The sequence below is a fragment of the Tinamus guttatus genome, unplaced genomic scaffold (genome assembly GCF_059628265.1).
Source record: "Tinamus guttatus ecotype Peru unplaced genomic scaffold, ASM5962826v1 Tinamus_guttatus_pri_ptg001602l, whole genome shotgun sequence".
Classification (NCBI taxonomy): Eukaryota; Metazoa; Chordata; class Aves; order Tinamiformes; family Tinamidae; genus Tinamus; species Tinamus guttatus.
The window spans coordinates 1276472-1302637 of NW_028290136.1; the positions used below are offsets into that span (position 1 = coordinate 1276472).

General features: G+C 37.6%; 1 protein-coding gene across 1 annotated transcript in view; it reads right to left on the reverse strand.

Annotated features, from left to right (window-relative positions):
• ROBO2 (roundabout guidance receptor 2) overlaps nucleotides 1–26166 on the reverse strand; it is a 415201-nt gene that overhangs the window by 66229 nt on the left and 322806 nt on the right. The window contains exons 9-15 of the mRNA XM_088539329.1: nucleotides 22878–23083; nucleotides 18933–19014; nucleotides 18118–18283; nucleotides 16157–16323; nucleotides 13278–13399; nucleotides 6672–6903; nucleotides 1401–1525 (exon numbers count right to left, since the gene is read on the reverse strand). Coding sequence (XP_088395455.1) covers nucleotides 1401–1525; nucleotides 6672–6903; nucleotides 13278–13399; nucleotides 16157–16323; nucleotides 18118–18283; nucleotides 18933–19014; nucleotides 22878–23083 — 1100 coding nt within the window. The remainder of the gene's footprint in view (nucleotides 1–1400; nucleotides 1526–6671; nucleotides 6904–13277; nucleotides 13400–16156; nucleotides 16324–18117; nucleotides 18284–18932; nucleotides 19015–22877; nucleotides 23084–26166) is intronic.

Genomic DNA, 26166 nt, shown 5'->3' on the forward strand with positions numbered 1-26166 from the left:
AAAATATTTACACTAGTAAAGTCGTTATGTAATGTTTGAACTACACAATTTCCTGACTCCGACTACACAGCAATGAAATCATAATATGCAGAGAATTGAGATTATTATGGAATTGATGTTTAATATTGACTTAGACTGGAGTTGGTATGAAGATGAATTAAGACAAAAGATAATTATTAAATTATACGAAAATGAGGTCAATAAAATATTGGGATTAATAAATCTTGATATTGATCAGAAGTAGAACAAAAGAAGTGTTATGCTACACATAAATATTTTGAGCACTTACTACAACCCTCTGAACTAATGATAAACTACAAGAAGTTGAAACATAAGTTCATTTAAAAGGCAAGTATTTTATCCTTTCCTGATGTTCTCACAAGGTACAGAAGAATAAATTACGTCTTTCTTTGTGAAATAATCAATTGTAACCCAAAAACCTAACACTGCCATTTCTACCCTTTGCAAAATTGTCAAGGAAACTGTTTTCTATTATTTGAACTAATGATTTCACAGTAGATATACAAACTGACCACAGTCAATGTATTTACCAAACAGTGTGTTCCATAGCTACAACCCTGTGACAACGCTGACACCTAGACTGCGCTTTTCCTTTAAACTCCCCACCCCTCGGAAGGCACACCGGGATATTTCCATGGTGTGAAAACACAGTTGTGCAAAAATGAGCTTAGTAGCTCCACTAGCAAAGTAGACTACAGTAAATTTAAGGTGATACATAAGCAGGTGATACTTTGAGCCATCATAGTAACGGAGGAGAAGAAAAGACAAGCAATGTAGGAAGCACAGATATAATAAACTCTGTATATAATGTGGGATTCAATCTATTCCTCTGAGCAAACGACCTGGTTGTGAATCTTGACCAAGACAGTACTCAGAAGAAGACCTGGATTCTCCCAGAGCCAGTTATTGACTTTGACCTTGAAGTATTTTGAATATTGTTTTTGCAGAGGGCAGGAGAAGGATCTTTCCTGACAGCTTTTCTGCCAGATTGCAGAAACTCTCAGATACTGTCTTGAGATTAGAGAAGGCTTTAGCAAAACAAAACACAAAAAACCCACAAAAACACCTCTGCCCACCACAAAATTCTCTTTTTTTCCACGGCAAGGAAGAGAAAGAAAGAGAAATACCATAAACTAACTGCCAATTAGAGCTCTACTCCACATCAAGCTTATGATATTTTTGCTTTTAATATAACAATATTACTGCCTAAAATGAAAGAAAAAATAAGACATAATCACTTGGAACTCCTTCTCCATATTATTAAATGGCTGTCAATAACCCTTGTCAGAATCAAAGTCCATGAACAACAGCACTGGTCTGTTAATTAAAGCAGGCTGTTTCCGTAACCTCCCACACCTCCCATTTAACATCCTTTGTACCTTATACTCCTGGATGACTCCGTTTTGGTGATCTGGAGGTGGAGGATCCCAAGAGATGCTGATGCTTGTGCTGTTGTGGTTTCCAACTGTCAGGACAGTAACAGACTGAGGAGGGGCACTTGGAGCTACACCAAAGACAAACAGAAAAAGACATTAAACCTCTCACCAGAGCACAAATTTTGCTGAAACTGTGTAAGAGCAAGTAGAGAATATACAAAGTTCACACTCCCTGCAGGCCTAGGTATGCATATTTTGTCAGGCACTGACAATTTTGAAAAATGGCTTTCTGAAGACAAGCATAGCTCTGAATGAAAATGCAGAATTTGTGGCAATGGAGAATCAATACAAATCACTCCTCATTTATATATAGCATATCTTGATTTTCCATTGGAATTATTCTTAGGCTTGCATTTGCTTTCTTTAATATGCATGGTTAGTTATGGATAGAACAGCTAAGTCCTAATGTGAGGCTGCTTCACCTGCTCTGAAAAGCGTTTCGATCCTTCTTTCTCCACATTATCTAATAAGAATGCACAGTAGTAGACGTTCAAGGATTTTTGTTTTTATTTGTCCTCCAAAAATACATTAACTTAGGAGATTAAGACATAAAATCCTGTAACTCCTGGACAAAAAAAAAAAAAAAAAAAAAAAAAAAGAGGTTGAAGTATTCAGGGCTTTGCACTAAATGCCACTGAATAGGGGAGGTGATAAATTAGGCCATATTACATACATACATATTTATGGCCTCTTTTCCCTTGGCAAGTCTTCGTTTCTCTACCATCCACAGCTGTTTTGCTGGTCACTGACTATCAAGGCCAGACCTAAAGAGCAAAGGTTTGCAAGCACAGCTACGCTGGCTGGAAGTGTGAGAAAAATATCATAGCCATTAGTGCTTAAGAGCTATGCTGGCAAAGCCCCCCTCGCAGTGACACCGGCAGCAGGGTGCTTTCCTTGGCTGAGAACATGCTGGTTGGGAAGCGATGCAACAGCTCAGTGCTGATAATGAAGAAAACAGTCCCCCCGTGAGCATCTGCTGCATCTCCACGCGGGGGCCCTCCCATCACAGCTCTGGCTGCCAGAGCACACGCTGTGTGGCACACGTCCCCCCAGAGCCATGCCAAGGTATTCGAATGCTTTGCAGCCTCCCTTTTCCACTACACGTCTAAGCTAGTGACTACTACCTTGACACTGCTGGCTTCTTAAGATCCTAAGATATGTATCTGGGAAAAAAAAAACTATTAATGGGGACAACTGCACTGAACTGGACCTAGGGTCCATGCTAGTCTGTCTATCTAGCCTTCAACAAAACCAATATAGAGCCTGCAAATGTACAGGCTAATAAGGAAATCATAGGAGTGCTATGCAAAGGCAGTGATACCCCTCCAGACACTGTACCAAAGCCCAGCAACCTGACACTGACCTGACGTTCTCTGCCAGGATAACATCTTTGTGTATGTAGATCTCTTCCTAGATTTTTATTCTTATTTGCCATCATGTCTAATATAATCTTAAAACATTTCCAGAATGAAATATGGATGCTTATTTCAAAGAACCGTAGCAGACTTTGAATCAGAGCCTAAAATATTTACTCTGCCTTCCCCTGTCTTCAAATCTAATTTGATAATCCTCTGGTTCTCACATCTCATACTGTGGGTTGCGGCTTCCTAATGCCAATCCCTTAGTGCAGAGCATTCCCACCCACAGACAACTGTTTAATTGCTAAATTCTGAGGGTGCCAACACTCTGGTCTTATCTCTAACAGGTGTCCCTGGTTGTGTGAACATCCTTGGACCACGCTTCTCCAAAAAGTAAACCAAGAATCAGTGACTTCTTTGTATTAATGTCTGTCAGGTTTAGCACAACCAGATACAAGGAGTATTCAATCCTCCCAAGCCATTACAGATTTCCCTATTTTTTCCTGTGGCCTCTCTGAGATTGGCTAAGTTCCACTTTGGATGCTTCTCAGTATTTGAGCTGGCACAGGCATGAGGATCCGAGCTCAAATCCCCTGTTAACCTTGAAGAGTTGAAGTAGTCTGTTGCAAGAATTACCCAGTTTGACAAAATGGACCTATAACACTATGTAAAAAAAACAAAAACATTTTTGAGAAGCATGGTACACGCTGACTGCCCAGTAAGGAAGCATACGCCGACAGCAGCATTTTCAGAGGCAGGTTCAGGTGCAAGGCAGACAGTGGTGGTTTGAGTCCTTGAGACCTTGGATGATGCAGAGAAGCAGGGCACTGGACGGAGGAAAAGGAGCTCTGCTGTGGGCATTTGACTCTTAGCCAGCTCAAGAGAAAAACGGAAAAGTTGTCTTTGGCTGTGCCTTGCAACTGTGCAAAGCATAAAATTGATGCAGACAATGGTTGGAGTGCGCATTTTATAGCAAGTGAAACTACTTGCCTCATAGTGAAAAAAATAGCATTTAAAAAATTCTTCAAGTTATTCAATAACAAGAAAACCGTGAACAAATGTATGTGTGCTGCATCAATGAAAACAAGATTTTACAACAAAAAAAAGGTCTGAAAATGGCAAGGCTTAACACTGTGTAACTCATTTTATTTTTTTTTTAATTTAAAATTTTAAAATTTTAAATAATATGGAATATCTAGCAGAAAGGTATTTACTTTCATCCTTACACAGAAACATAAAGGGCACTCAGAAATGTAATTTCTTATATACACATATCTAGAAATAGAGAGAGCGAGAGAGTACAACAGTGAGCAAAGTAAATGCTAAAGAACATGTAAAATGAACTGTTTAATCTAATGTTTAAAGAAATACACATTGTCCTCATTTGTATTTGCATTTAAACTGCACAAATATTTTGGTTAAGATTCTATTAATGTGTCTTTATGTTTCTAAAAAGATATAGAGTAATTTTGAAGTGACACCTAAATTGCAACTGATGAATGCAACGGAAATCTCATTTTAAGCACGAAGGTAATCAGGACTAGACACTGCTAATAAAAACTAAGCAGATCTCCATTACTGACCATCAGATTTTTGCACATCGATGACAAACAAAACACAGAAAAAAAAATGCTACTCCACAAAGTTATTCCGAAAGAGATTTAAAATAGTAGATGTAATTGAAGAAATTCTCATCTGTCTTTAGAGAAAGTGTAAAAACAAGCAAGAAGTGAAAATTATCAAATGAAATATTCTATTTAGCTCTTGCTTTCTATAGGTAGCACGCGTGTATAGAACAGTCCTGCTCCTCTCTCTGTGATAATATTACCGTGTAAGCTGGCACCATGATATAAATTAAGCCACTTGTCTGACACTGCTGCAGTTATTAAATAGACCACATTGAAAAATAACATTTTTAAAACCGTTTTCTCATTTCCCTTGCTGCTGGCTTGTGGAGAACACCTTGCCTGCTTCTTGACAGGTCAATTATTCCAGTGCTCAGCTTCTTCTTACAGATATGAAAGAACCCAAATCGCTGCTCATCTTTCCCAGGCGCGGCTCAACGCAATTCCATTTGTTACCTTCACAAGGCCAAAGAGGCAGGAGATGAATGGATACTGAATTGTGACAAATGCCGGATGTGGAGGAAAAGTCTAACGGCAGCCAAATTGATTTTCAGAGGTAGCCCTCAGAAGTCACATTCCATGTAAAATTCAATCCAGCAAGAAGCTGCTACTGCCTCTTGGTTGTGCTTTGCCTTTACTAGGGTTATTCACCTTGGCGTTGCGCAAGACTTCCAACATTCATGTCACCCTTACAAACTATTTGCTAAAAAATACATTTTTGAGGCGTTTTAAAAAATGTCCACGTCAAAAGCTGATTTTCAAAAAGGAACCAAAGGCTAAACTGTAAGCACTATACCTTTCAGTAGACTGACGTTTGTCTCTACAGGAGGGCAAGCAAAACACATTCTTTACATATTTTGTTGATGGTATTTTTGAAAACGTATGAACACCTGATTTTCCAATTTCACCACCAATTTCACCTGTAGAAAGCTTTTTTTTTTTTTTTTTTAATTCTTCCTTCCTTCCCTTCTTTCTTTCTTGCTTGCTTGCTTGCTTGCTTTCTAGCTCTGTTCAGGCTGCTGCAAAGCTATTCTTTACTGACAGACTTAGGCTGTCACTGAACAAAGAAACCAAAAAGTCCTACATTTTAATCCTGACTTGAACTGGCTTCTTTCTATGTGCTTTTATACAAGTGGCAGGACACTGCATTTTCCTGTAAAGCAGGGGTAACAACCAAGTCATATTCATGTTCACTTGCTTGTTGGGCAATAACCATAACAAATCAAAGTGTAAAGTGCAAGTTCATTCTAGAATTTGACAGTATTTGACAATCACCGAAACATCAGGAAACCTCAGTAAATCATTAAGATTGTAACTTCAATAAGAAAGAAAGAGTGTGCTCAAAACTTGCTAAAAGCATCTGACCATTTTGAGACTTCACCAGTGTTTCCTTCACATAGTTTGAAAGAAATCAATGAAACAGCCATAAGATGAACTCTCACTATAAAGATCATCCCTCTACTTTTACAGCAGAAATGCTGATGATGGCTCAGACTTTGGGAATGGGCTGCATTATATAGGTAGGTAGGTTTCTTGCATACTCCTAAGAGCGCAGGATAAAAGTTATTTATATCTCATCTCACCTTCTTTTCAATAAAAAATAGCCATAGAGAGTTTATGTCTAAGCAAAATAATACCTTGCACGTTTTGGTGTAGGTTTGAAAGGTACTTAAGGAAACTGATTGAACTCTCTGAAGGATTAAATAATTTCATGAAAGATGTGCTGGGAGAAACCGCAGAGCAGAATGCCCTTGAGACTGCAAGTCCTTCAGAACAGCAAAAAAAAAATGTCTTTCTCTAGTCCTAATAAATGTGTTTGAATTGTTCATCTACATTACTGCTCATTTGGAGTGATTTGCTTCTTTTTAAACACCCATCTGCAAAAGATTTCATGTATTAGTTTTACTTTAAAAGTCCAGATGAAAATCCTTTCTTGTGACAACGCTGGTTAGAAAAGAATGGCTGCTGCAGAGACATTTTGGAAGACTCAAAGCCACTTCTCACACGTAATGAGCTAGAAGATTGTGGGACTGGCTGAGTGCCTGTCCTGGCCCACAAAACAGACTATGAACTTGAATTCGAATGCCAATTCTGTATTAAACAAACAGAGATCATATGAAAGAAATGCAGCTGAACAAATGCATACACAAAATAACTGAAGTGACAGTCCTTGATTTGACTTCCAGTACTAGACATGCATGTCTGTTGCTTCTTCTAACCATTTTACTAACCTTCCTCAGTGGTACGGGCAGACTTTGATTCACTGTCCATTCCTTGGAACTCATTGAAATAAGGTCGAACTTTAATTTCGTAAGTGACCCCTTTTTTCAAGTTGACTAAGACAGCACTGCGCTCCGTTGGGACTTTGACCTCCAAGTTCTGCCATGTAGCTGGAGTAGGTAGGCCAGATGTTTGGCGATACATTACTCGATAGCCCTGAATAAACTGGGACTGGCGATCGACCTAGAAATAGCATTAAATTAATATGTCAATAAACAAAGTAACTGAAGCACATAAAAAGAAAACAAAATGTTTACCAAGAATATTTATGAAAAAGAACAAACCAAAGAGTTACTTTTGTTGCTGAATTTAAAAATCAAGCTGCCATCTTGCAAGTCAACCTGCATTAATATTCTTTAAATGAACATTTTGATCATGTTATTTGTTATATGACATTTCTTCCTATTTTATTGACTCCAGTTACATATAAAGACAAATACCCTCTTCAAGCACAAAAAAAACCCTAACCCCTCCAACAAGTCACAGAAAGAGAACTTTGGCATGAGGCTTAATACATGTAAACCTATTAAGGACATGTTGGCTACTGAAGTGCTGAAATATGAGAAGAAAGGAAAAACAAATTCCTTTCAGAAAAGGACAAGTCTTTGAAGATGCCTTATATGCTTTCAGTTAGTCCATTACTTGGCTTACAGTTCATCATTTCATGAGATGCTCAGAAAAGTAAAAGAAACATAAGGCAGATGCAGAGAAAACAACATCCAAGGCCATGTGTTGTTCCCTGTGCTCACGCCTAAGCAGCCTGCTTGCACCCTGGGACTGTGATGCGCTCCTGCCATCACATGGGGGTCGAATGCTCTCCCTTTTTTATGTGACTTGTTGCTATGCAGAGAATATTCAAGACTGGGATTGTACACAAAAGTATAAAAATTCTGACCTATCGCACCTATAAATAGAATTTTAATTTCAAAGAGAAACTTAAAATAAATTTTATCTTGGAAAGCTGTACACACTTCTTTTTCCTTTGGGAAAACAAAACAAAACACTACACTACTACTACTACTGCGATGCTTGCATGAATTTGCAGTTTAATTTTGCAAAATAGTCAAAACTGTTTAATGCATAAAAGGAAATCAAACACAGCTGCTTCTGTCAAAAAAAAGAGCCACAGAAAATGCAATACAAATGGCTGTCTAAATGCCTGTTTGTAAATTCCTGTATTGCAGCTAAGATTCAACAAGTAGGATTTTCTTTCTGTTCTTGACAACTTGCTGGCTTAAAGATATTTCAGAATTAGAGATAGGCTTGTTTGAGTACTCTTAAGAGCAAATGTATTTAAGACTGAAAACAGAAACCAAGGTCTATTCAACTTTTCCTATAACCTTGTTATACAGTTTATTGAGTCATTCAGAGGGGACACAGATTCTTAAGACATTAAGAAGCAGGGCAAACAAGAAAGCTTTATTTATGAGAGCAAAGCAGAAATGTCTTTCATCAAAACTGTCACTGTTAAAAACCTTACAACATATGTTACAACAACATTAAGCTTGCATTTTATAAACTTCTCTACATTCACTTTAAGTGAATTTATGCACTGAAAGAGGGATATAACTCACAATAATAGCTTGTTAATACCGAAAGAATCAAGCTGTGTTTTTAAGAAGAACATTAAGCAGCTGTTTCCAGATGAAGGGAGTCTGTAAATCAGAGTAAATTGTTTTTATCCATGTTTGACTTTCATTAATTAAATGTTTTACGGACATAAAGACTTTATGAACCTCATGTTTACTACAAAATTCTGTAAGAACTCTTTCATTTACTTTGTAATACAGAATTTCAACCTAAGTTATAAGACATGCCTATGATGTTTAATAATCGAAAAATGAAGTCTAATTTCTGTCTAACTTATGAGAAAGGCAGTGCTAAGTTCTTTACGACTTTCCGTTCTGTTTGCTGTAATTTTAAAATCTGTTGATTGTTGTCAAGTGGAGGACATCTGTAAATTTCAGATTTGACTAAGCTAAACAAAAACCATACGTTCCTAAAAAAGCGTCTGGAAAATGTTTTGGAGGATGCAGTATAAACACCAAAAATAACTACTAACTCACTGAGAACAACTGCACGACTGGTCAAAAGTCCCATAAAGCCCTCTGAGGAGAAGCCACTATTCATATTCAAGGGTCTACATCTGTGCTACTTGATGCACTTCTGATACACCCACTGTACTGATATATGTATACACATACACGCACACACATACAGTGCATGTTTTTGAGTTCGTTGCATTGTCAATATATTTATACATATCTGATGTATAGCTATATAGCTTATTTATCCACCTCTTCTTCCCCCTACTTCTTGAAGCCCTTAGCCTAAGGGACTAAACAATACAAAGGATATGAACCCGAAAAGCAGTGGTATTTCAGGGTTGTCATTCACAGGATTGCTCTGAGAACTAGCTTGGTCTGAGGGAACCCACACAAGCTCCACAGTGCTTTCAAATAAAAGCTGGATTGCAGCAGGCCCAGGTGATCTGCCAGAAATTCAGAGAACTGACAGTCATTCAGTTCTCTGGAGTCAGGGAGGGTGTGTACAAAAGAAAATATATTTTTAATGCTTTTTTAAACATTGAGCATTAGTCAATATCAAGTAGAAAGCAGGCTATTTCTAATAACCATGTCAAGGCTAAATGAACTGGACCTTTCTTATGGAAAATGCTGGGAAGCTACTGAGAGGGCACTCTGGTCCTTGCCCAAGGTCAATATATATATTTTTTTTGTTGGAGCATTGTCCTTAGCCTACAAAGCACTTTTCTTAGAGAGTTACACGGATTTGCCAGGGACATCTACGAGGTATAGAACAGGTTTATGTCATATAAATACACACATACATGCACACATATAGGAATGTATGTATATGTGTGTGTCTGTATACATACCCATAAACATTGAGCCTTACATAAAGCACAAAGCTCGTGACTCCATTGTTCTTTGTTATATGGCAATTATGTGTCACTCCAATGACATGACACTACAAACCCACTTAGTGTTAAAAATCTGTATCAGTTGTACTAAGCATCAGATAACTCTACTGGTTTCACACTTTGTTCACATTTAGATAGGGCAAGCTGTAGAATCAAGTTCAGTGATTTGATGGGAGAATACACTAATATCTAGGTATAGAAGAGGTATTCCCTTCCTTTTTTCTTGTAAATGCATGTCACTTTCTCTTACAAAATACTAAGCATCATTACAGAAATTGCAGTTCTCTGAGCTAAATATTAAGATTAGGGAATATTGTTAATCCTGTTGAAATCTTAACTACTCCAGAATCCATGGAAGCAGCTGTTTCTCACTCTCAACACATAGTGAGGGAGGTATCTACAAAACCTACGATAGCGCTGCATTTCTGTGGAACAGGAAACTCTTTTTCCCTGAATATTCAAATCTGCGCATACCGCATCCGAGCATGAGACAGGTTTGATGAGTGCTGCATCGGTCTGTCCAGCTATGCAGTCGTCACAAAGGCGGCACAAGACGCTCACGACGCAGCTTGAGCTACGCGAACGAGGCGGCCTGCACGAGCACCGGCAGCCGCGCTCCGCCCGGGCAGAGCGCCCTGGGCGCGCGTGGCGCCGAGGGAAGGGCCGGCACCGCTCACCTTCACCCGTCCACAGCCACCAGAGAAGGGCACGAGAGGGAAGCAACGGAAGCACGGAGAAAAGCGCCTTAGGGAAGTGCTAGGTAATGAGGAATGAGAGAGGAGAAAGTGGACACTGAGAGCATAACGGGCCTGTATGGTCAGCAAATGCATCCTGGAGAGATGTAATAGCAGGAGAGGTCTCAAATAAACTGGATTTAAACTGAGCCAAAATAGCCAAAATATTTGACAAATATGTATCTTAAGTGACAAAAATCCATGCTGGATGTCACTACAAGAGTGGTGATAAACCCTTCATTGTCCTCTCCAGTTAGGTCCAAGTGTAGATTATTTATCTCCTCTGTGACTACTGTGACAGGTAAGTTGGAAGGCACCAGTGTTAGAAAGGACTGTAAGCAGAAAAGGTTTCATGGCTATGGCAGTTATTGCACACACCGCGGAGGGGGATTTTATTCCTGCTAATGACACAGATGTCCTCTACAGTGCTAGGGAACTTTTCACATTTGGCTACCAAGTGAACTCTCATTTTTCTGAATATGAGAGAAAACTGGGACTAGAAGTGCTAAATTGCAGCTGAGGACAGCTGGAAAAGTGTTTTGAACACATGATATATTGTAGTAATGCTAAATCCTTTGATAAAAATAAACATGAATAAGGCCTAAGGTTTCAAATTAGGTACTTGATAACACGGAGCATATCTGATACAGAAAGTCTCATCAGCATTATATATCTCTGCAATTCAATTTCTCTCTGTGTAATGTTAGGATAATGACACATTTTTATCATTGTGACAGTAAGTTCAGAATTATTTGTGAAACATCTAAATACTATGGTTGAGAACATGACAGTTAAGCCTGCGAGATAAACTAATAATTTTTTATTCAATGCAAGGTTTCAGTGGTATGAATTAAATCAGACCTGGCAATTCAATTGGCGGTGAATAAAAAAGATAAGACAAAAATAAAAGTTGAATAGCTCCATGAAGAAGAGATCCCATGGGAAAAAAAAATAGTATGTGACCACATAATTACAGCTGTACTGTATTTATGCAAAAGAGGGAAACATTAGGGACCACAGAAAAGCTAAGTTATGACATTCCTCCATTTTTTTAAAACACTGACATTGTAAGTCTGACCTCATAAGAATAACCTTCTCCTAAGACAGGCAAAATGTGTGAGAACATGTGAGAGAAAATGTGTGATTTCAAAATATTCTAAAATTGCAGCAATGTAGCAGAGAATTATTTTTAGATTTTTAAATTCAAATTTGGTAAAAGAGAAAGCAAAACCAAAAAAAGAAAAGAAGTCTGAAAGAAGAGAGAAACTGGGGTTGACCTGCTAGGAAGAATGCCAGAAACTTGGTAACCTCGGCACTCACACTCCAACTGCCGAAGGGCAAGACCAAGACAGTTTTATGACTTTTGTAGTACTACTTTTTTTTTTTTTTTCCCTTTTGTATGTTAGCTACACTAGCAAATCTACCTATATCAAAAGTTTTCTCTGGATAGAGTGTAATTTTTTCCTACAAACTATGGCTAATTGTCTCTGTTCTGGTTCCTAGAAACTTTCTAATTAGCTATTCTAGAGATTCTCCTTTTGTATTTTTTACTGTCTTTCTTGCCTTGGCCAGTTCTGAAATGTCTCTGCAGAGGCTTGTGCGATTTTCATGCGGCAGAGAGTCATACTTTGAGGGATCTTTTGAAGGTAGCTGTTAACTGAAACATGCACAGCAATTTACCTTTTTATAACCATGTTTTCCTTATGCATTACTGGTTTAGTAGAAGTACTAAGCAACTCTTCAAATCCTGTTTTCTTATAACCTAGTGAAGCGGGTTGCAAAAGCTAAAACTGCTGTTCCATTTAAGTTAAAGTTTCCTTTGCAGTATAAAGCCAGGGCAAACATTTGAAAAAAAAGTCTTTCAGACAGCTGCAAGTCCCCCTCCTCCCAACACATGGGGGATCTTATCTTCTCTTTTATAATCCTCTATAATCCCTGCACACATTTACCTCTTAGCAACACCGCATGTATAAGACAAACCCTAAATACCGTGCATATCCCTTTAACAGAATTCATCCTATATAATGCAATTGTTTCCGTGCTTGTGCACTGCAGTACTATTTATTTAGAGCACTCTTTCATCAAGGGCTTTCCCTCCTCTGGGGCGAGCGCCCCAAGAGCAAAGCAGTCATTTGTGGTGCAGAGCCGCCCTAGGAACGCTCTCCTATGGTTACAAATCCTTTCCTTCAAGCCTCAGGGAGGGAAATACAGCATTTTGAAAGCCAAATGCTATATACTAAGGCCTAAGAAACCCTACCCAGTAGTTTGACCCTCAAATAGAAATGTTGTTAAGTATTGCCAAAAAAAGATTCTGACCTTCTGTAATCAAAGGCTATTCCCTGAGTGGGGATGAGGCTTATGCTAGAAAACCAGATGCTACATGATTAACCAGGCCACGACAACATGTGCTCTGCCTTTGCTACAAGTGCCCTTTAAGAATATCATTTTTTGCATCTTAGGTCCACCAAATAATGGTTTATTGTCAGAGGTCCCTATACCTTGAAGTGGAAAGCCCTTTTTCATACAGCAACTTCATGTTGATATTTAACTATGATTACTTTTTGGCATTTACTGTGATGAATTCAGAGAGCAATTATCCTTTACAATGTGGTATTAAGCACATCATTTTTTCGAGATTTTTCCTTGTTTATCAACTAGCTCACTTTGAGCTGAATCTTGAAAGACTTTGAACTTGCCCAGCTTGAAGGAGGAAACAGAAAGATCATTTCACTGTCTCATATGCATAGAATATGCACAGTGTTATTTTATCAGAGTATTCTCACCAAAAGCAACACCGGAGCTTTCCAGTGTAGAAAAAATTGCAAGGACAAATGGCCAAAATTTAAGTACAATTACAACGGTAATTACAAGAGAAGACTTACGGTCCAGGTGACTTGGACTGTTGTGGGTGTCAGCACAACAGGGTTATGCAGTCGTACAATGACGTCTCCCAGTTCTTTCTGGACTTGTCTATGATCAACACCTTGTGCAGGTGGGCTGATATCTGTCAGGACAAGCACACACATGAAAGCATTGTTTCAATGAGAAGAATTATATATGGCATTAATTAACAATGATTGAACTGCTAAATGATCTTATTTAAACACCCGATACAGTAACATTTTAAAATTATAGCGTTCTAAAACTGATCTTGATTGAATATGAACCACAAAGCACATGTATATGAAAACCACCATTCACCTTTAACTGCTTAGGAAATTATGAAATACAAAGATGTTGGCATGAGCATCTGACTCAATGGCAAAGTTTTCCCAGATCTTGCAAGTGATGAGAGAGACGCAATACTCACTAGTTCTAAAATATTCAGATAATAATAACATTGTCCAGATGTTTGGAACCAAACTGGTTAGCATAATTGAAGAAAATGAATAGTTTTTTATTCTTTTAGAGCATACACAATATTAAGTCATTATGTTTCCAGACTTCCACTAATCTTCCCTCCTCATACCACAGAAACATGAAACCAACAAGTGACACTAAACACAGATTTTCTTTCTGCAGCATTTTCCTTTATAGATATAGACAATGAAATCTAGTGAAAATGTGAAAAAAAGAAATAATTTCTGAAGCTAAACTGTTTCTGATCTCATAAAAGATCAACAAAAACACTTCACCCCAAATTTTTTTCAGAGATTATTCCAAAAATTCCTTCAAAGGGGAGGAGAAAATACCTCCATGTTCGTGGAAGACTACGATGTCACCTCCAGCACTGCATTTGGGTTTCATACCTAGTTCTTGGAGACCCATTTGACCTATGACCTTTGGTTTAACTGAATGAGGTTGTATTACCTTTGCTAGAGAGGAGCTCCAAATACAAAGCACGTGTCAGAAACAGCAGGATGAGGTGCACAATGTGAATTTCTTTACCATATATATGTGTGCATACATATACACACATATATATGTAATATATGCAGTTTTTTAAGCTGTTTCTAAATGTGTGGTTAGACCTGTTGAGAACCCAACAAAGTAACCACCTTTTTTTCTTAGAGAAACTATTGATTTATCTTTTCTTATTAGATGTAAGTCACTTAGGGCAAATTTAAGTGCCTGATGGTCTGCTTGCAGTCCACTGGTGAAAATGTAGACAGTCACAAATTACTTGCATTTGCTATGCTTGATAACAGGAAATCAAATGTTCGGATATTAAAATTACCACAGACACCTGTTGTAAATTACTATTTTATATCTTGTATAACTGTTTCTTCCTTCTAAAGTGCCCACTGTGAATCAGCTTTCTGACGTGCATCAGCTTGCTCTATGAGCCTGAACTCACAGGCCTAAACTCAGGCGTAATTAGAAATCACATCAAAACATTATGTTAATTTTCAATTGATTTTGCGATTTAATCCTATTAAACTGGAAGTTACCGAAGAGGCTATAAATCCTGAACCTGTTTCAGTGTGCTTGACTGCTAAACAGCTTCTGGAAATGGAGGCTGCAACACACACTGTAGCTAATTAAAAGACATGTTTTTACAGAAATCAAATTTCTTGTCAGTGTGTCAGATAAGAAGTCTATACTTGACACTCAAAAGCCAAAAGAAATTGCCTTTTTTAACTAGTTGATAAGTCTTTCAGACTAAAGGCTGGTGCAATGAAAAGCATGTCACCCTATAGTTCACATAGAGTGAGAAAGAGAAGAAAACTTGTGACATCCCATGGAGTCACTTCATGAAATCTTCATCTCCCTCCCAACTCAAGTTTTTCTGAAAGCAGCTCTGGCTCTGCTTTAAAAGCAGTGATTATTATTCTAAGGGTATTTACCAAGGCCAGAATATTCAGGAGTAGATTGGGATGAAGAAAATGTATGAGAGATGGTTATATGATAAGGAAATACATCCCTGCTCTCTCTAAAAAACAATCCACTCATGCTGTGAAGAGAAATTTCTTCATTGCAGTTACATTTAGTTGGAGTTGGGTGTAATGAGACCAGAATTTAATAGCCATCAAGCCCTCTGCACACATGAATCACAGAATCAATTACATGACCATTCTACAAAATGAGGGATTTCACTTCAGCCTTCTCTCTTGGTTTAACATTCAGTGGATTAATATAAAGAACTCAGAAACCTATGTGGAAATATAAATATATTAATATAGATAAATAGAAGACCTACATTTTATTTGAAATAACTTAAAAATGTTCTCAAATGTTCTTTCCTGCTGAGAATTGGTATAATATCCAACCAGACCAATCAATACACTATGGATACTTCATGCTATTCTGCTGATTAAAACTGATGCTGAACTTTGTGTTTGTCTGTTGTAAGCATACAGCACTTACTATGATAGCATGTCCCTGTTATAAATAATGGAGAACTAAGGACATAGCGAGAAGGTAATGACCAGACTAGTAAAGATTTTGAGGACATAGTAGAAGAGAGAGCATTGTATTCACAGCACTTTTTAGAAAAGTTGGGGTGTCTACTTCACATTATTTTAAAAGAAATTGGGTGTCAAGAAGCACATCAATTCTAAGTGCCTTGGAAACTGTCAACTAGAATGCCTAGGACGTACCAAAGCATTAAAGAACTAATCTATCTTTCCTAAGCTCCAGAAGATAAGAGCAATCACTGGGCTGTTTTTATCTTTAGTGGTTAAGATGGATTCTTCCAGTCCAAGTATCATGATTTCTTCACTCAGATTGCTAAAGTGAAATGGGCAGCCTGATCTACTGTTCAACTCCCAGTTCCTTGTTTTCGATTTTAGCTCAAGCACGTGAGTCTTAATAACATTACCTTGTGTTCGGACAGGATCTGACATCGGGCTGGGATCACTCAGACCTTGGGCATTGATGGCTCTCACCATGAACAGGTAGATGGTATTGGGGCGCAGTCCTCTCACAGTGTAGAGAGTGGTCTTGACGTGGTTAGCCACTGTTTGCCAGCTATTGCTCACAGATTGACTGCAAGGAGAAGAGTTGAGGGTTAGATTGATGCAAGAGAAATAGTGAAGTGAAGGTTTTACTGCTGTAACTATAAGGAAAAGTAATAAAAGCAGGATGAAACTAAAAGGTTTTGTTAGTTTGAGTTAATTCATCAAAGGGGAAGAAAAAAATAATAGAGAGGTCAAAGGTATTTCTGCTTTAAGCAGACGAAAAAACTTTTGCTAATAAATTGTATCCCACTAAAATAAATGCCTACAAAAGGAAAAAGTGTGGGAAGTACAAAAATAAAATTGAATGATAAACTGACCACTCTTGAACATAAGTCTTTGAAAATAATTAATCCATGAAAAGAATAATTTTCTATACTGTTGTGTAAATTATGTCAATAAATTGTCTTGTTGGAGGAACAGTATTCTCCTTGAAGTAAAACTATACTCAAAATCAGAAAAGAACCTTCTGAAAACATGCTTATAAATGAGAGAAAGTATATGAATATTTTTCTGTTGCTAAATATTCATTTGGACAGTTATTTTATAATGAGACTACTACCCGATGTATGAAGAGAGTTCAACTGTGATTGTCAAAATAGCTTTTAATTGAGATGCATGGCTTTTGTTAAAGTCATTGATGGGATACCATTGAAGTTTATTTAAGGTCAAATATCACAAAAGGTTAAAGAGAAAATTTGATTTTATTGTGGTTTATTGAATAGTATTTATAAAAAAATCTTTACATGTATTAACTGAGAAAATAGAAAGCTACTGGTTGCATTTTTTTCAATCTTTTCATTCATTTAATGTATAAAGGAGAGCACGAGTTCCGAAACAAAACTACTAATCTGGCAACACAGTAAGGTTCCCTGCATATTAACACAGAAGGGTGAAGTGTCATCACTATAGGATTTTAAATTTACATATATATGGTTTCTATAAATTCTCACTTGATTTCTAATTAGAAAAAAAAAACCATATTCTTTGTCATTTGTTGAAAAAATTGATCAGGAGATTACACTTAAGACTGTACGCATCTTTAAGCACCAGAGTATATCATTAATATGTGCCAGAGGTACATATTAAATAGACTTAAACAGGCTGCATGGGCTTTGCATGGCTGCAAAGTTCTTTCCCAGTGCATATTAACTGCTGCAGGGTGGGATGGATCAGCTGGACTCTTATCAACCTCATCGTGGAGGTTTAAATACTGAATTACCTAACACTAGCTTACTCTGTTTTATTTAGTTTTAGTTTTATTTTATTTTAGTTTTAGTTTTATTTAGTTTTTATTTATTTTAGTTTTATATTTAGGTTTATTCCATCCAAAACAACAAGAGACAAACAAATGTTTTAGACCTCTAATAGGTGCGGCTTTAACAAGTCTGGGAATTCCAGCATGCAGAGAGGCTTCAGGATTGCCCATGTGTGTTTAGATTGCTTTGCACTAGACTAAGCAAAATAACGCTGGCCCAAATTGTTTGAACTGCAGCATTCCCAGTGGAGACGCTCACTGATCATCACGATTAAGGAAAAAGTAACAAATAATGAGTGCTGTTATGTTCCTGTTGACCTGAAAAATAATAGGGAGGTTCCTGTCTTACTTAGAACTTCCACTTAGAAACTTTCCACTTAGAAACAAGTAATTTTAAAAAAATAAGAATAAATACCAATTTATCTCTTCTACAGAAGTTAAAGTTTTTAATATGCTTGTGATACATCCGTAGAGTCTAAAAAACCACCGCAACACCAGGAGGACAGCAGATACTAGTTTTAGAACAAAATTACAGCAGGGAGATTTGCAGCGGAATAATTCACATACCTAAAGGCCTCAATGATATAAGCACTAGCTGGTAGGCTTCCAGGGGTGCCGGGTTGCCAGGACAGGGTGACACTGTTCTTAGTAACATCAGTGACCTGAGGTTTAGATGGTGGCCCAGGGAGGTCATTTATGTCATAATTTTTGCTGACAGTGGCTCCACCAGACTCTGTAAGGGGCAAATATGAAATAATTACTTTTTATCCTTGATTTTGTAAGTCTAATCAAACTACAAAAATAAAAGGTAAAAATATGCCAAACACTTGCGAAGTAAGCATAAGCAATGTTCTCAATGTGTAAAGAACTGAGTCAGCAATTTCATTACCAGTTATGTTTTAGGATGAGAGCTATCATTCTTTCAGTGCATCCTGAAAGAAAACACCCACAACATGTAAATCAAAAAAAAACCCTTAAACTAAAAAAAGGCTAAGGAAAATACAGTAATAAAAAAACTATCATTGTCTGCTGAAATGTATGTAAAATACCAAAACCTTGCCTCCTAGAAGGCAGAGGAGGTTCCTGCATCCAAACTGGTTCCTGTACTCACGGGGAGCACGCTGGACTTTGATGGGTCTCTGACAGCTTTTCTGCTGTGGGACAACTACAGGATGAGTGCCCAGTTTATCAGTCCCGCCACTCAGAAGAGTGACGGCGCACCCGCGTTGCCAAAGGCAAGCACTAGCAGTTACACCCTCCGTGGGCACTTGCAGATAACGACAGAGACCTAAGGCACATGAAGCCAGGCCGCCAAAAGCCTCCCCCTGCTCAGTCCCAGACCGCTCCTCTGTAGCCGACAGTGTCACCGGGGTGCTGCTTACCTGTCACCTCCAGCACCGCACTCCAAGATGTCTCCCCACTTGAGCTTGTGGCAACACACGTGTAAGTCCCAGTATCGGACAGCTGGATATTAAAGAACAGTTAAGGGCAGATTTAATGACCATTTAGCATGAGCTGACAGGGTTTGCTCTATTGTTTTTTTCCTGTAAGTGCTCCTTGCTAAGAAGGACTTAGCCTACATTTTACACCAGACTAGAGAGTGCCAGACATTTTCAAGCAATCATTTAATGGTGGCTTACTTGTAGGCAACTATAATAAGATTACTTGCTTCTGAGAGTTTCCTTTTTCTAATTCTGATTTTTGTACTGTTAATGTTACCAGCAGAGCCTGTGAGTGCTACCAAATGGAGGTTTGAAACACTGTCAATCTTTATATAGGTTACAAGAAGTCCAGGTGAAATCTGGTACTGATGTAATAACAACCACTCTCAGAGGATAAGGCCTCACAGTTCAAAATCCCATGACCACCCAGAGATACAATCTGCAGCCTCATGAAGGTTGTTCCATCATCTTATCCTTTTATGACAGACCAAGTCACTCCTAAAAAGGCCGCTCCACACAAAGGCTGGTGCTGAGACTACAGTGGTTCTCGCTATGCAGCTGTGCAAGCCATTTTTGTAATGGCAAAGTTGCATCAGAGCTGGCATAAAGTTTCCCTTCCTTCTGTTTCATACAGGATTCTGTGAGCACACTTCTTATCACCCTTACATGCGATTTTATTTCAGGCTTGCAAGGCATTTTGGGGGCAAAACAGTGGGATTTGTAAAAAACTGCTGCTATTCTGTTGTCTATTCATGTATTGCAAAACTATTTGGGGAAATGGTTTGGATTATATCATCAATATTAATCACATTTCTGCATAAACTGTTGCTGCACTGGCAGATTTAACAAGTGTTTTACTATTCCTCACTTCATTTTACAGTAAAGACTTCTGTGATAGGAGCAGGATTTTTGGGCAAAGACTACTGGGTTGCATAGAAAACAGTAATTTTATAAAACACAAAGAAGTCCTCCAACCTCTATGCATAAAGCACAATAATCAGGAGATGTAATAAGAAGCGGGAGAGTGCTGACTCTTGTGGTAAAGTAGAAGAAATATATTCACAATCAGACGACTTGATGGAAATAGGACTGCATCCAAGAAGCTTTATTGGACTTCAAGGGATTGTAATGGGTATTTGCTAAATGCAGGTTGGAACTGTAACAAATGTGCTTATACCTGACTCTTCAAGAAGACTGTCAAGGTAAATAAGTGAGTTGCTCTTTAAGTTACTTCTTGATATATAATTTAATTGATTTTTAACTTTGTCATGTTTTAAATTTGTTGGTATTTTCTGCTTCAGCTACAGTAGGACTGCGGTAGGATTCCTAGGGGCAGGAAGCAAGTGATTAATGCCAGTGTAATTGTACCAACCTGCCTTCTAGGATAAGCATTTACCATGAAATAGGAGGAATATTAAACTCTTCCGACAAGGCTCAGACACTCCAAATATAGAGATACCACTAATGAAATGGGAAAGACTCTTGAAAGGAGAAAGAAGAGGAGGGGGCCTTATAGCACTCTGAAGATATTTTATTCTGCTTCTTCTGAGCTTTTGTTAAAAATATTTAACTCCTCATTATGTGCTGATGGAACATATTTCTCAAAGCTACAGTGCACAACTTCAGTGACGTCCAGCAGGCAAACTCATCGTGTAGAGTAAGCCAGATGCAGCCAGTACGCTGCATCTTGCAAGTTATGGTGAATTAGCAAACTATGGATGGACTAGTCACAAACACGGCATAGTGATAATTCAGCTATTTATACATTTTTGCATCATGAAAAAAAAAAGAAGAAAAACTGGAAGAATTAATAGAAATCTTTGCTATTTGGTATCATAAACCCTCTTCTGCCGCAGTTAGTGCAGGTGTCTAAATCTGGTGTGGTACAATTCCACAGAGCAGCAGGAAGTTTTTTTTCCTCAGTGTTGATCTATCTAAAAGGTACAGATGAAGGAGTGACATATGGGAGATATTAGCTTTCTTCCTCAGAGCAATCTGGAAGATTGGCTCATATGAAAAATCTCTAGGTTCATGTTCATGACTGCTGCCCAGGATTCACTGTGACTGCTGCAGACTCCTAAATAATTTCATTTACACTCAGAGACTGGTTGGATAGCACAGGCAGTTGGGCTCAGGGACTAAGATGGTGGTGGCCCATGCTTACCTACATCTTGAAATCTTTTATAACAGAGATTAACAATTGCAAAGGGAGAAGAAGGTTGATGAGTTGAGGTGTTAGGGAATAACCTGCTTTAAACTTCAGTATATATGTAATGTTAGACTTGGGCATATTTTCTGGACGTTTTCTTTTGCTTAGGAAGTGTTGACAATTCTTGCTGGAGTACATCTGAAGAAGAGTTAACCATTCCAGACCAGATTTAAATATATATTTAATTCCTCAAAATTTCAAAAGCAGAAAAATCTGCTGCTTTTCATGGTGTGGTTCCTTTTTTATCGGTGAGTCTGACTCTAACAGGGCACATTACTGCAATCAGGGGGTTTATAAGAAATATCTTTCTGAGCCTTTAAAGAAAATTGGTTACTAGTGAATGAGGCACTTAAGGATCAATAAAAGCTTCATGTCTTTCAAAAGCACACTTACTACTAATACTGTTTTCTTCTCCCTTGCAAGCAGTTTTTTTCTTTGGTTTACAGACCCTGTGCCTCTAACGGAGAGATTAATGCGCGGGCACGAAGCAGAACCTATTTTATTGTTTGCATAGCTGCATGCAGACAGGTATCCCAGGAGCTTTTGCCTCGTGGACACTCCACAGCAGCCCATCATCGATGCTGGAAAGTTTGTTTGAAATCACTAAGCTTCCACCTTTAATTGCTGCTTTCTAACACTACTGGGGAATCTTGACTATTCAAGCGCACTCTTTAATCCAGCTCTACAGGAAAAATGCATTAACCTTCATGGCCTAAACCTGCCTTCAGCCCAGGGAGGAAGGATAAATTGTTTACTCAGGGAAAGCTAGCATAAATTTTTTAATAAATTCCATTTTGTTCCAAGGAAGTTAACAATTCATTTATGATCACCGATGCAATGGTATCAGAAAACAAAACCACTGTTAATGTCTTGTTCTCTATAGCTATGTTTATTGACTTTTTTGGATGACAAGGCGAGTGCAGAAATTACTACTGATGAAATTAAATAATTGCTAAAATTGCCTCTATTATTTTTAACAAATAATTATATTTACCTTATTATTATTTCATATACATTCTCAATCACACAAGAAAAACTAGATATGCAGACATGGGTACGGATATGGACACATACACATCCATTTCTACCTTTAAACAGGTAAAAAAATTAAAAACCCCAAGATTGATATTGGTGATACAATGTTTACCAGAAAAGTCCAGCATTATATTACCTAGAATTTTACAAGATTTCTCTGTACTTTAAAGATATCACTGCATTATCTCAAGGGACTAAACGTAAAACATATGATAGGTATTGCCTTTTGAACAGAAATCCCTCTGCATACAACTGCATGTATATTATGGCATTAGTTTCCTTTCATTTGCATGCCTTTGAGACGGAAACATCTCCAGGAAGCATAACAGGAATAGATCAGCCATCAGAAGGCTGCCCTGACTCACTGATGGAGAAGGCGCATGGCCAAAGTCCCAGTGAACTCCAGAACTTGTTTTTAATATACCACTTCCTTGGAACTGCTCTATGCTTTTTTTTTTTTTTTTTTGATTTTTTTTTTGATTTTTTTTCCAAATCTTTTCTATAGGAATGCCGTCAAAAATGAAATAGTATGTGGCCCTGATGAAACTTTTAAGGGTGAAAGAGCACACTACATTCATTCTGCAGACAGTAGATACTGGCCATCTCCTATTTGTAGCAGTTGCTTTTGTGTCACTACTTACCCGCAAGGTTTTAATCTGGAGGGTTCCCTGATCCTGTATGGATGTTCTAGGGTCTCTGCCCAGGAAGGTGAATCCTTCTTTCAACCAGCTAATGACAGGAAGCGGGTCGCCAGTCGCCTTGCACTTGAGCAGGGCTGTCCCATCCACGGCCAGCGTCTGATTGACGGGTCCCTGGAGGATGATGGGTGGAGGCCTGTCTGTCAAAACTAGAGAGCAACACAGCAACTGTTGGCATCCTGTGAGAGTCTGGTGCTCTAGCTAGCCCTTTGACAGGGTAACACGTTTACATTCGTTATAAAAGCTAAAAACACTGTTTTTGTGAGATGCACACATACCTCTAAGCAATTAACTGCTCAAATTGAAAACTGCTTTTACAAGAATTTTGCTTCATTGCAGTGAGATAAGAGCTAGCTAAATAAATGTCCTTTATTAAGGATCTTCAGACTAATTTGGTTAAGACTAGACAAAAAATTAAAATGTAAATTCCAAAAAGAAGCTGAGATAGATACACTTATTTATTTATTTATTTATTTATTTATTTATTTTGTCCACTCCAGGAATGTATTTAAAGCACATACTCAAATGCTAGATCAAAATATGCCTAATTGCTTACCTGTTTCAGGGCCTGAAAGTCTGTAAAAGCTCAAAGTGAAATACTGTAGCCATTTTAGCAGGGGTAACAACCACATTCCCCATGCACTCCATTTGCAAGTACTCATCAACAAAAAATATCTAACAATAATACATTTTTGTAATTTTGAGGGATCCAAATGACAGTACCACTCTTTCCAGCAGAGAGGATTTCCAACTTCATTGTGTGCTCTACTAGCTTACTTATCAAATCATTTCCTCACCTTTTAAACTCATGAACTCTGTTATTTTTCCATGCTGATCTACAGTTGCATGCTTGAAACACCCCCTAAGGGATTCTGTAGCCACTGAGTGCACGGCTGCATATAAGCCTCATTCCATGGCCAGTGGGATGTCTTGAAGATGAGCTAAAACGCTCATGTTCACTTTTCTTGCAAGAACAATTTTTCATAAATAATTCTGCTGCTGAACCTATTCTTAGTGCCATCTAGTAAGCAGCAAAAATAGAACTCTTTGTTCTTAAAGAACTTGTTTATATAAAATGAGGGTGAAATATTCAAACACAAACCAGGCTATGACTCCTTCATAAAAACAGGCTAACAAACAGAACAGAAAAATCCTTTTCATATATTTACTTTCCACATTGCTGCTGTTTTAAATCTTTCAATAACTGAAAAATATCTGATTGATACTAAATATTTTACCTGACAGGACAAGCTTCTCAGATGATAGTGTAAATTAGCCCACCTTCCTGAAAGGCAACTGCGTTCTAACACTCCATTCTAGCTGAGAATATGGTTCATTGCAGTCCAGACACAATACTTGACTCTAACAGCAAAATCAAAATAAATTATCCTGAAGCAATGTGGTTTCTTTTCAACTTGAACTGCTCAAAATGTGACCCTCTGAAACTTTCAATAGATCCAAAGTATTTTCAATATGCTATTCAATAAAAAGGAAGTGTGAAAGATACGCTAGTGACATAGTTTATATTTACAATAACAGTTACTGAAATTCTGACCTTGCAAAGATACTAATTTCCTTTCTTTACAAGATAGATGACAGAATCATCAGCATTAGTAACACCTTGCAATGTTAGTTCATCAGATTTGTTGGAACTGAAAACTAAAAATGGGAAGCAAATCTAAATTAACGCAGAAAATTAATGCTATTTTGGAAATTCTCAAATAGCATGCACCGAACTCAGAGATGAGATAGAAAGTACTATATTACAAGAAAACACAAAACATAATGTATTTTCACCTTGACACAAAAATTTTGATCTCACTAAGGTTCCTTATGACTACATAGTTCAGTCATTTGGTGAAAGCTCAGTTCATACCTACCATCAGCATACCTGTAGCCAGGGTATATTGAAGTGAAAATTTTGCTTTGTTTGTTTTTATTTAGATTTAATGTAGAACAGTAACTAACTCCCACTCACCTAGCTAAATATGAACTAAGAAAAAGGTAGAACTGCTTAGGTTTCTACCTATTTCATTGTAGTTACTTGATGCAACTAATATGTGTGGCAGTGAAGGTATTTTTAAAGCCTACTGCACCACAGATATTGTCCTTTGGCATCTAATTAGTTTTTTTAAAGCCCAAATGAGGAGCTCATAATCCTCTAAATAGCTTTGATCAATAAAGTAATTGAAAGTCTCCTGGCCAGAAGGAATCTTCATTTTCAAGGGTGTTATGGGTGAAAGACTACTACAGGTTTCCATGACACTAAGGCTAAAGGTTAAATGAACACTTAGGGTTTCCAGTGATCTGTGAACAACTGCACTGTTTTCACAGCTAGGACTTGTAAATCTTCTCTAAAATGTGTGCACACTCTCTTGTATGCCTACTGCATAGGTCTCATCATGATTAAGGAAGCAAAACTTGACCAGAGCTTTAGAAATATGTATGTATGGCACAAGCATTCTGCAGGACAGAAAAATAGTGAAAAATATCCACAAAAAAAAGTTGGGGGCAGTTTTAATTTCTTTTACAATGTTTCATTTTTTTAATTTAAATTTTACATTGCTTTATCTTAGCACAAAAACTTCTGTATTTCTGCTAAAGGAGCATTTTGTGTGACCAAATTATATTTGCAAAGTTAAAGAAAAGTCAATTATAAAATGAATTTCACTATTTTTGGACCTATCTGCAAGCAACAATATATTTACACATTCTGATAACTGAAACATTATCTCATGCCTTTTGTAATAAAATGCAGCTGAACAACGGAATGGATTGTAACAGTGGAATAAATTATCTTAATTAATGAACATTTTATTATTTGCCACAAATGCAATTTGGGCCTACGGAAGCCATCTTTAAAGTTGGGTAAAATTTGGTCAAATTGCAATGTGAAACTAAAAAAAAAAAAAGAAAATAACAAAATTAAGTCTTAACTTTATTTTGGTACTGTCAAAAAATCAGTATTTTCAAAGTTTTCCTGTCAATTTCCCTGGCAAACAGGGAAAATGAGACACAACCCACAAACTTCGAACCACAGGATCTTCTGCCGAATGTTCTGTGCGTGGTGGATAAATTTATTGAATAAATTACTAATAGTAAATTATTATAATTTTATAGCAAACAGGATTTATCTTTTTACCACACACACAGGCACGGTTAGATGGAGTCTTTTAGGATATTTGCACGACCTGTCATTTACTTTTGTTTTGGAAAGAATCACTAAGATTGT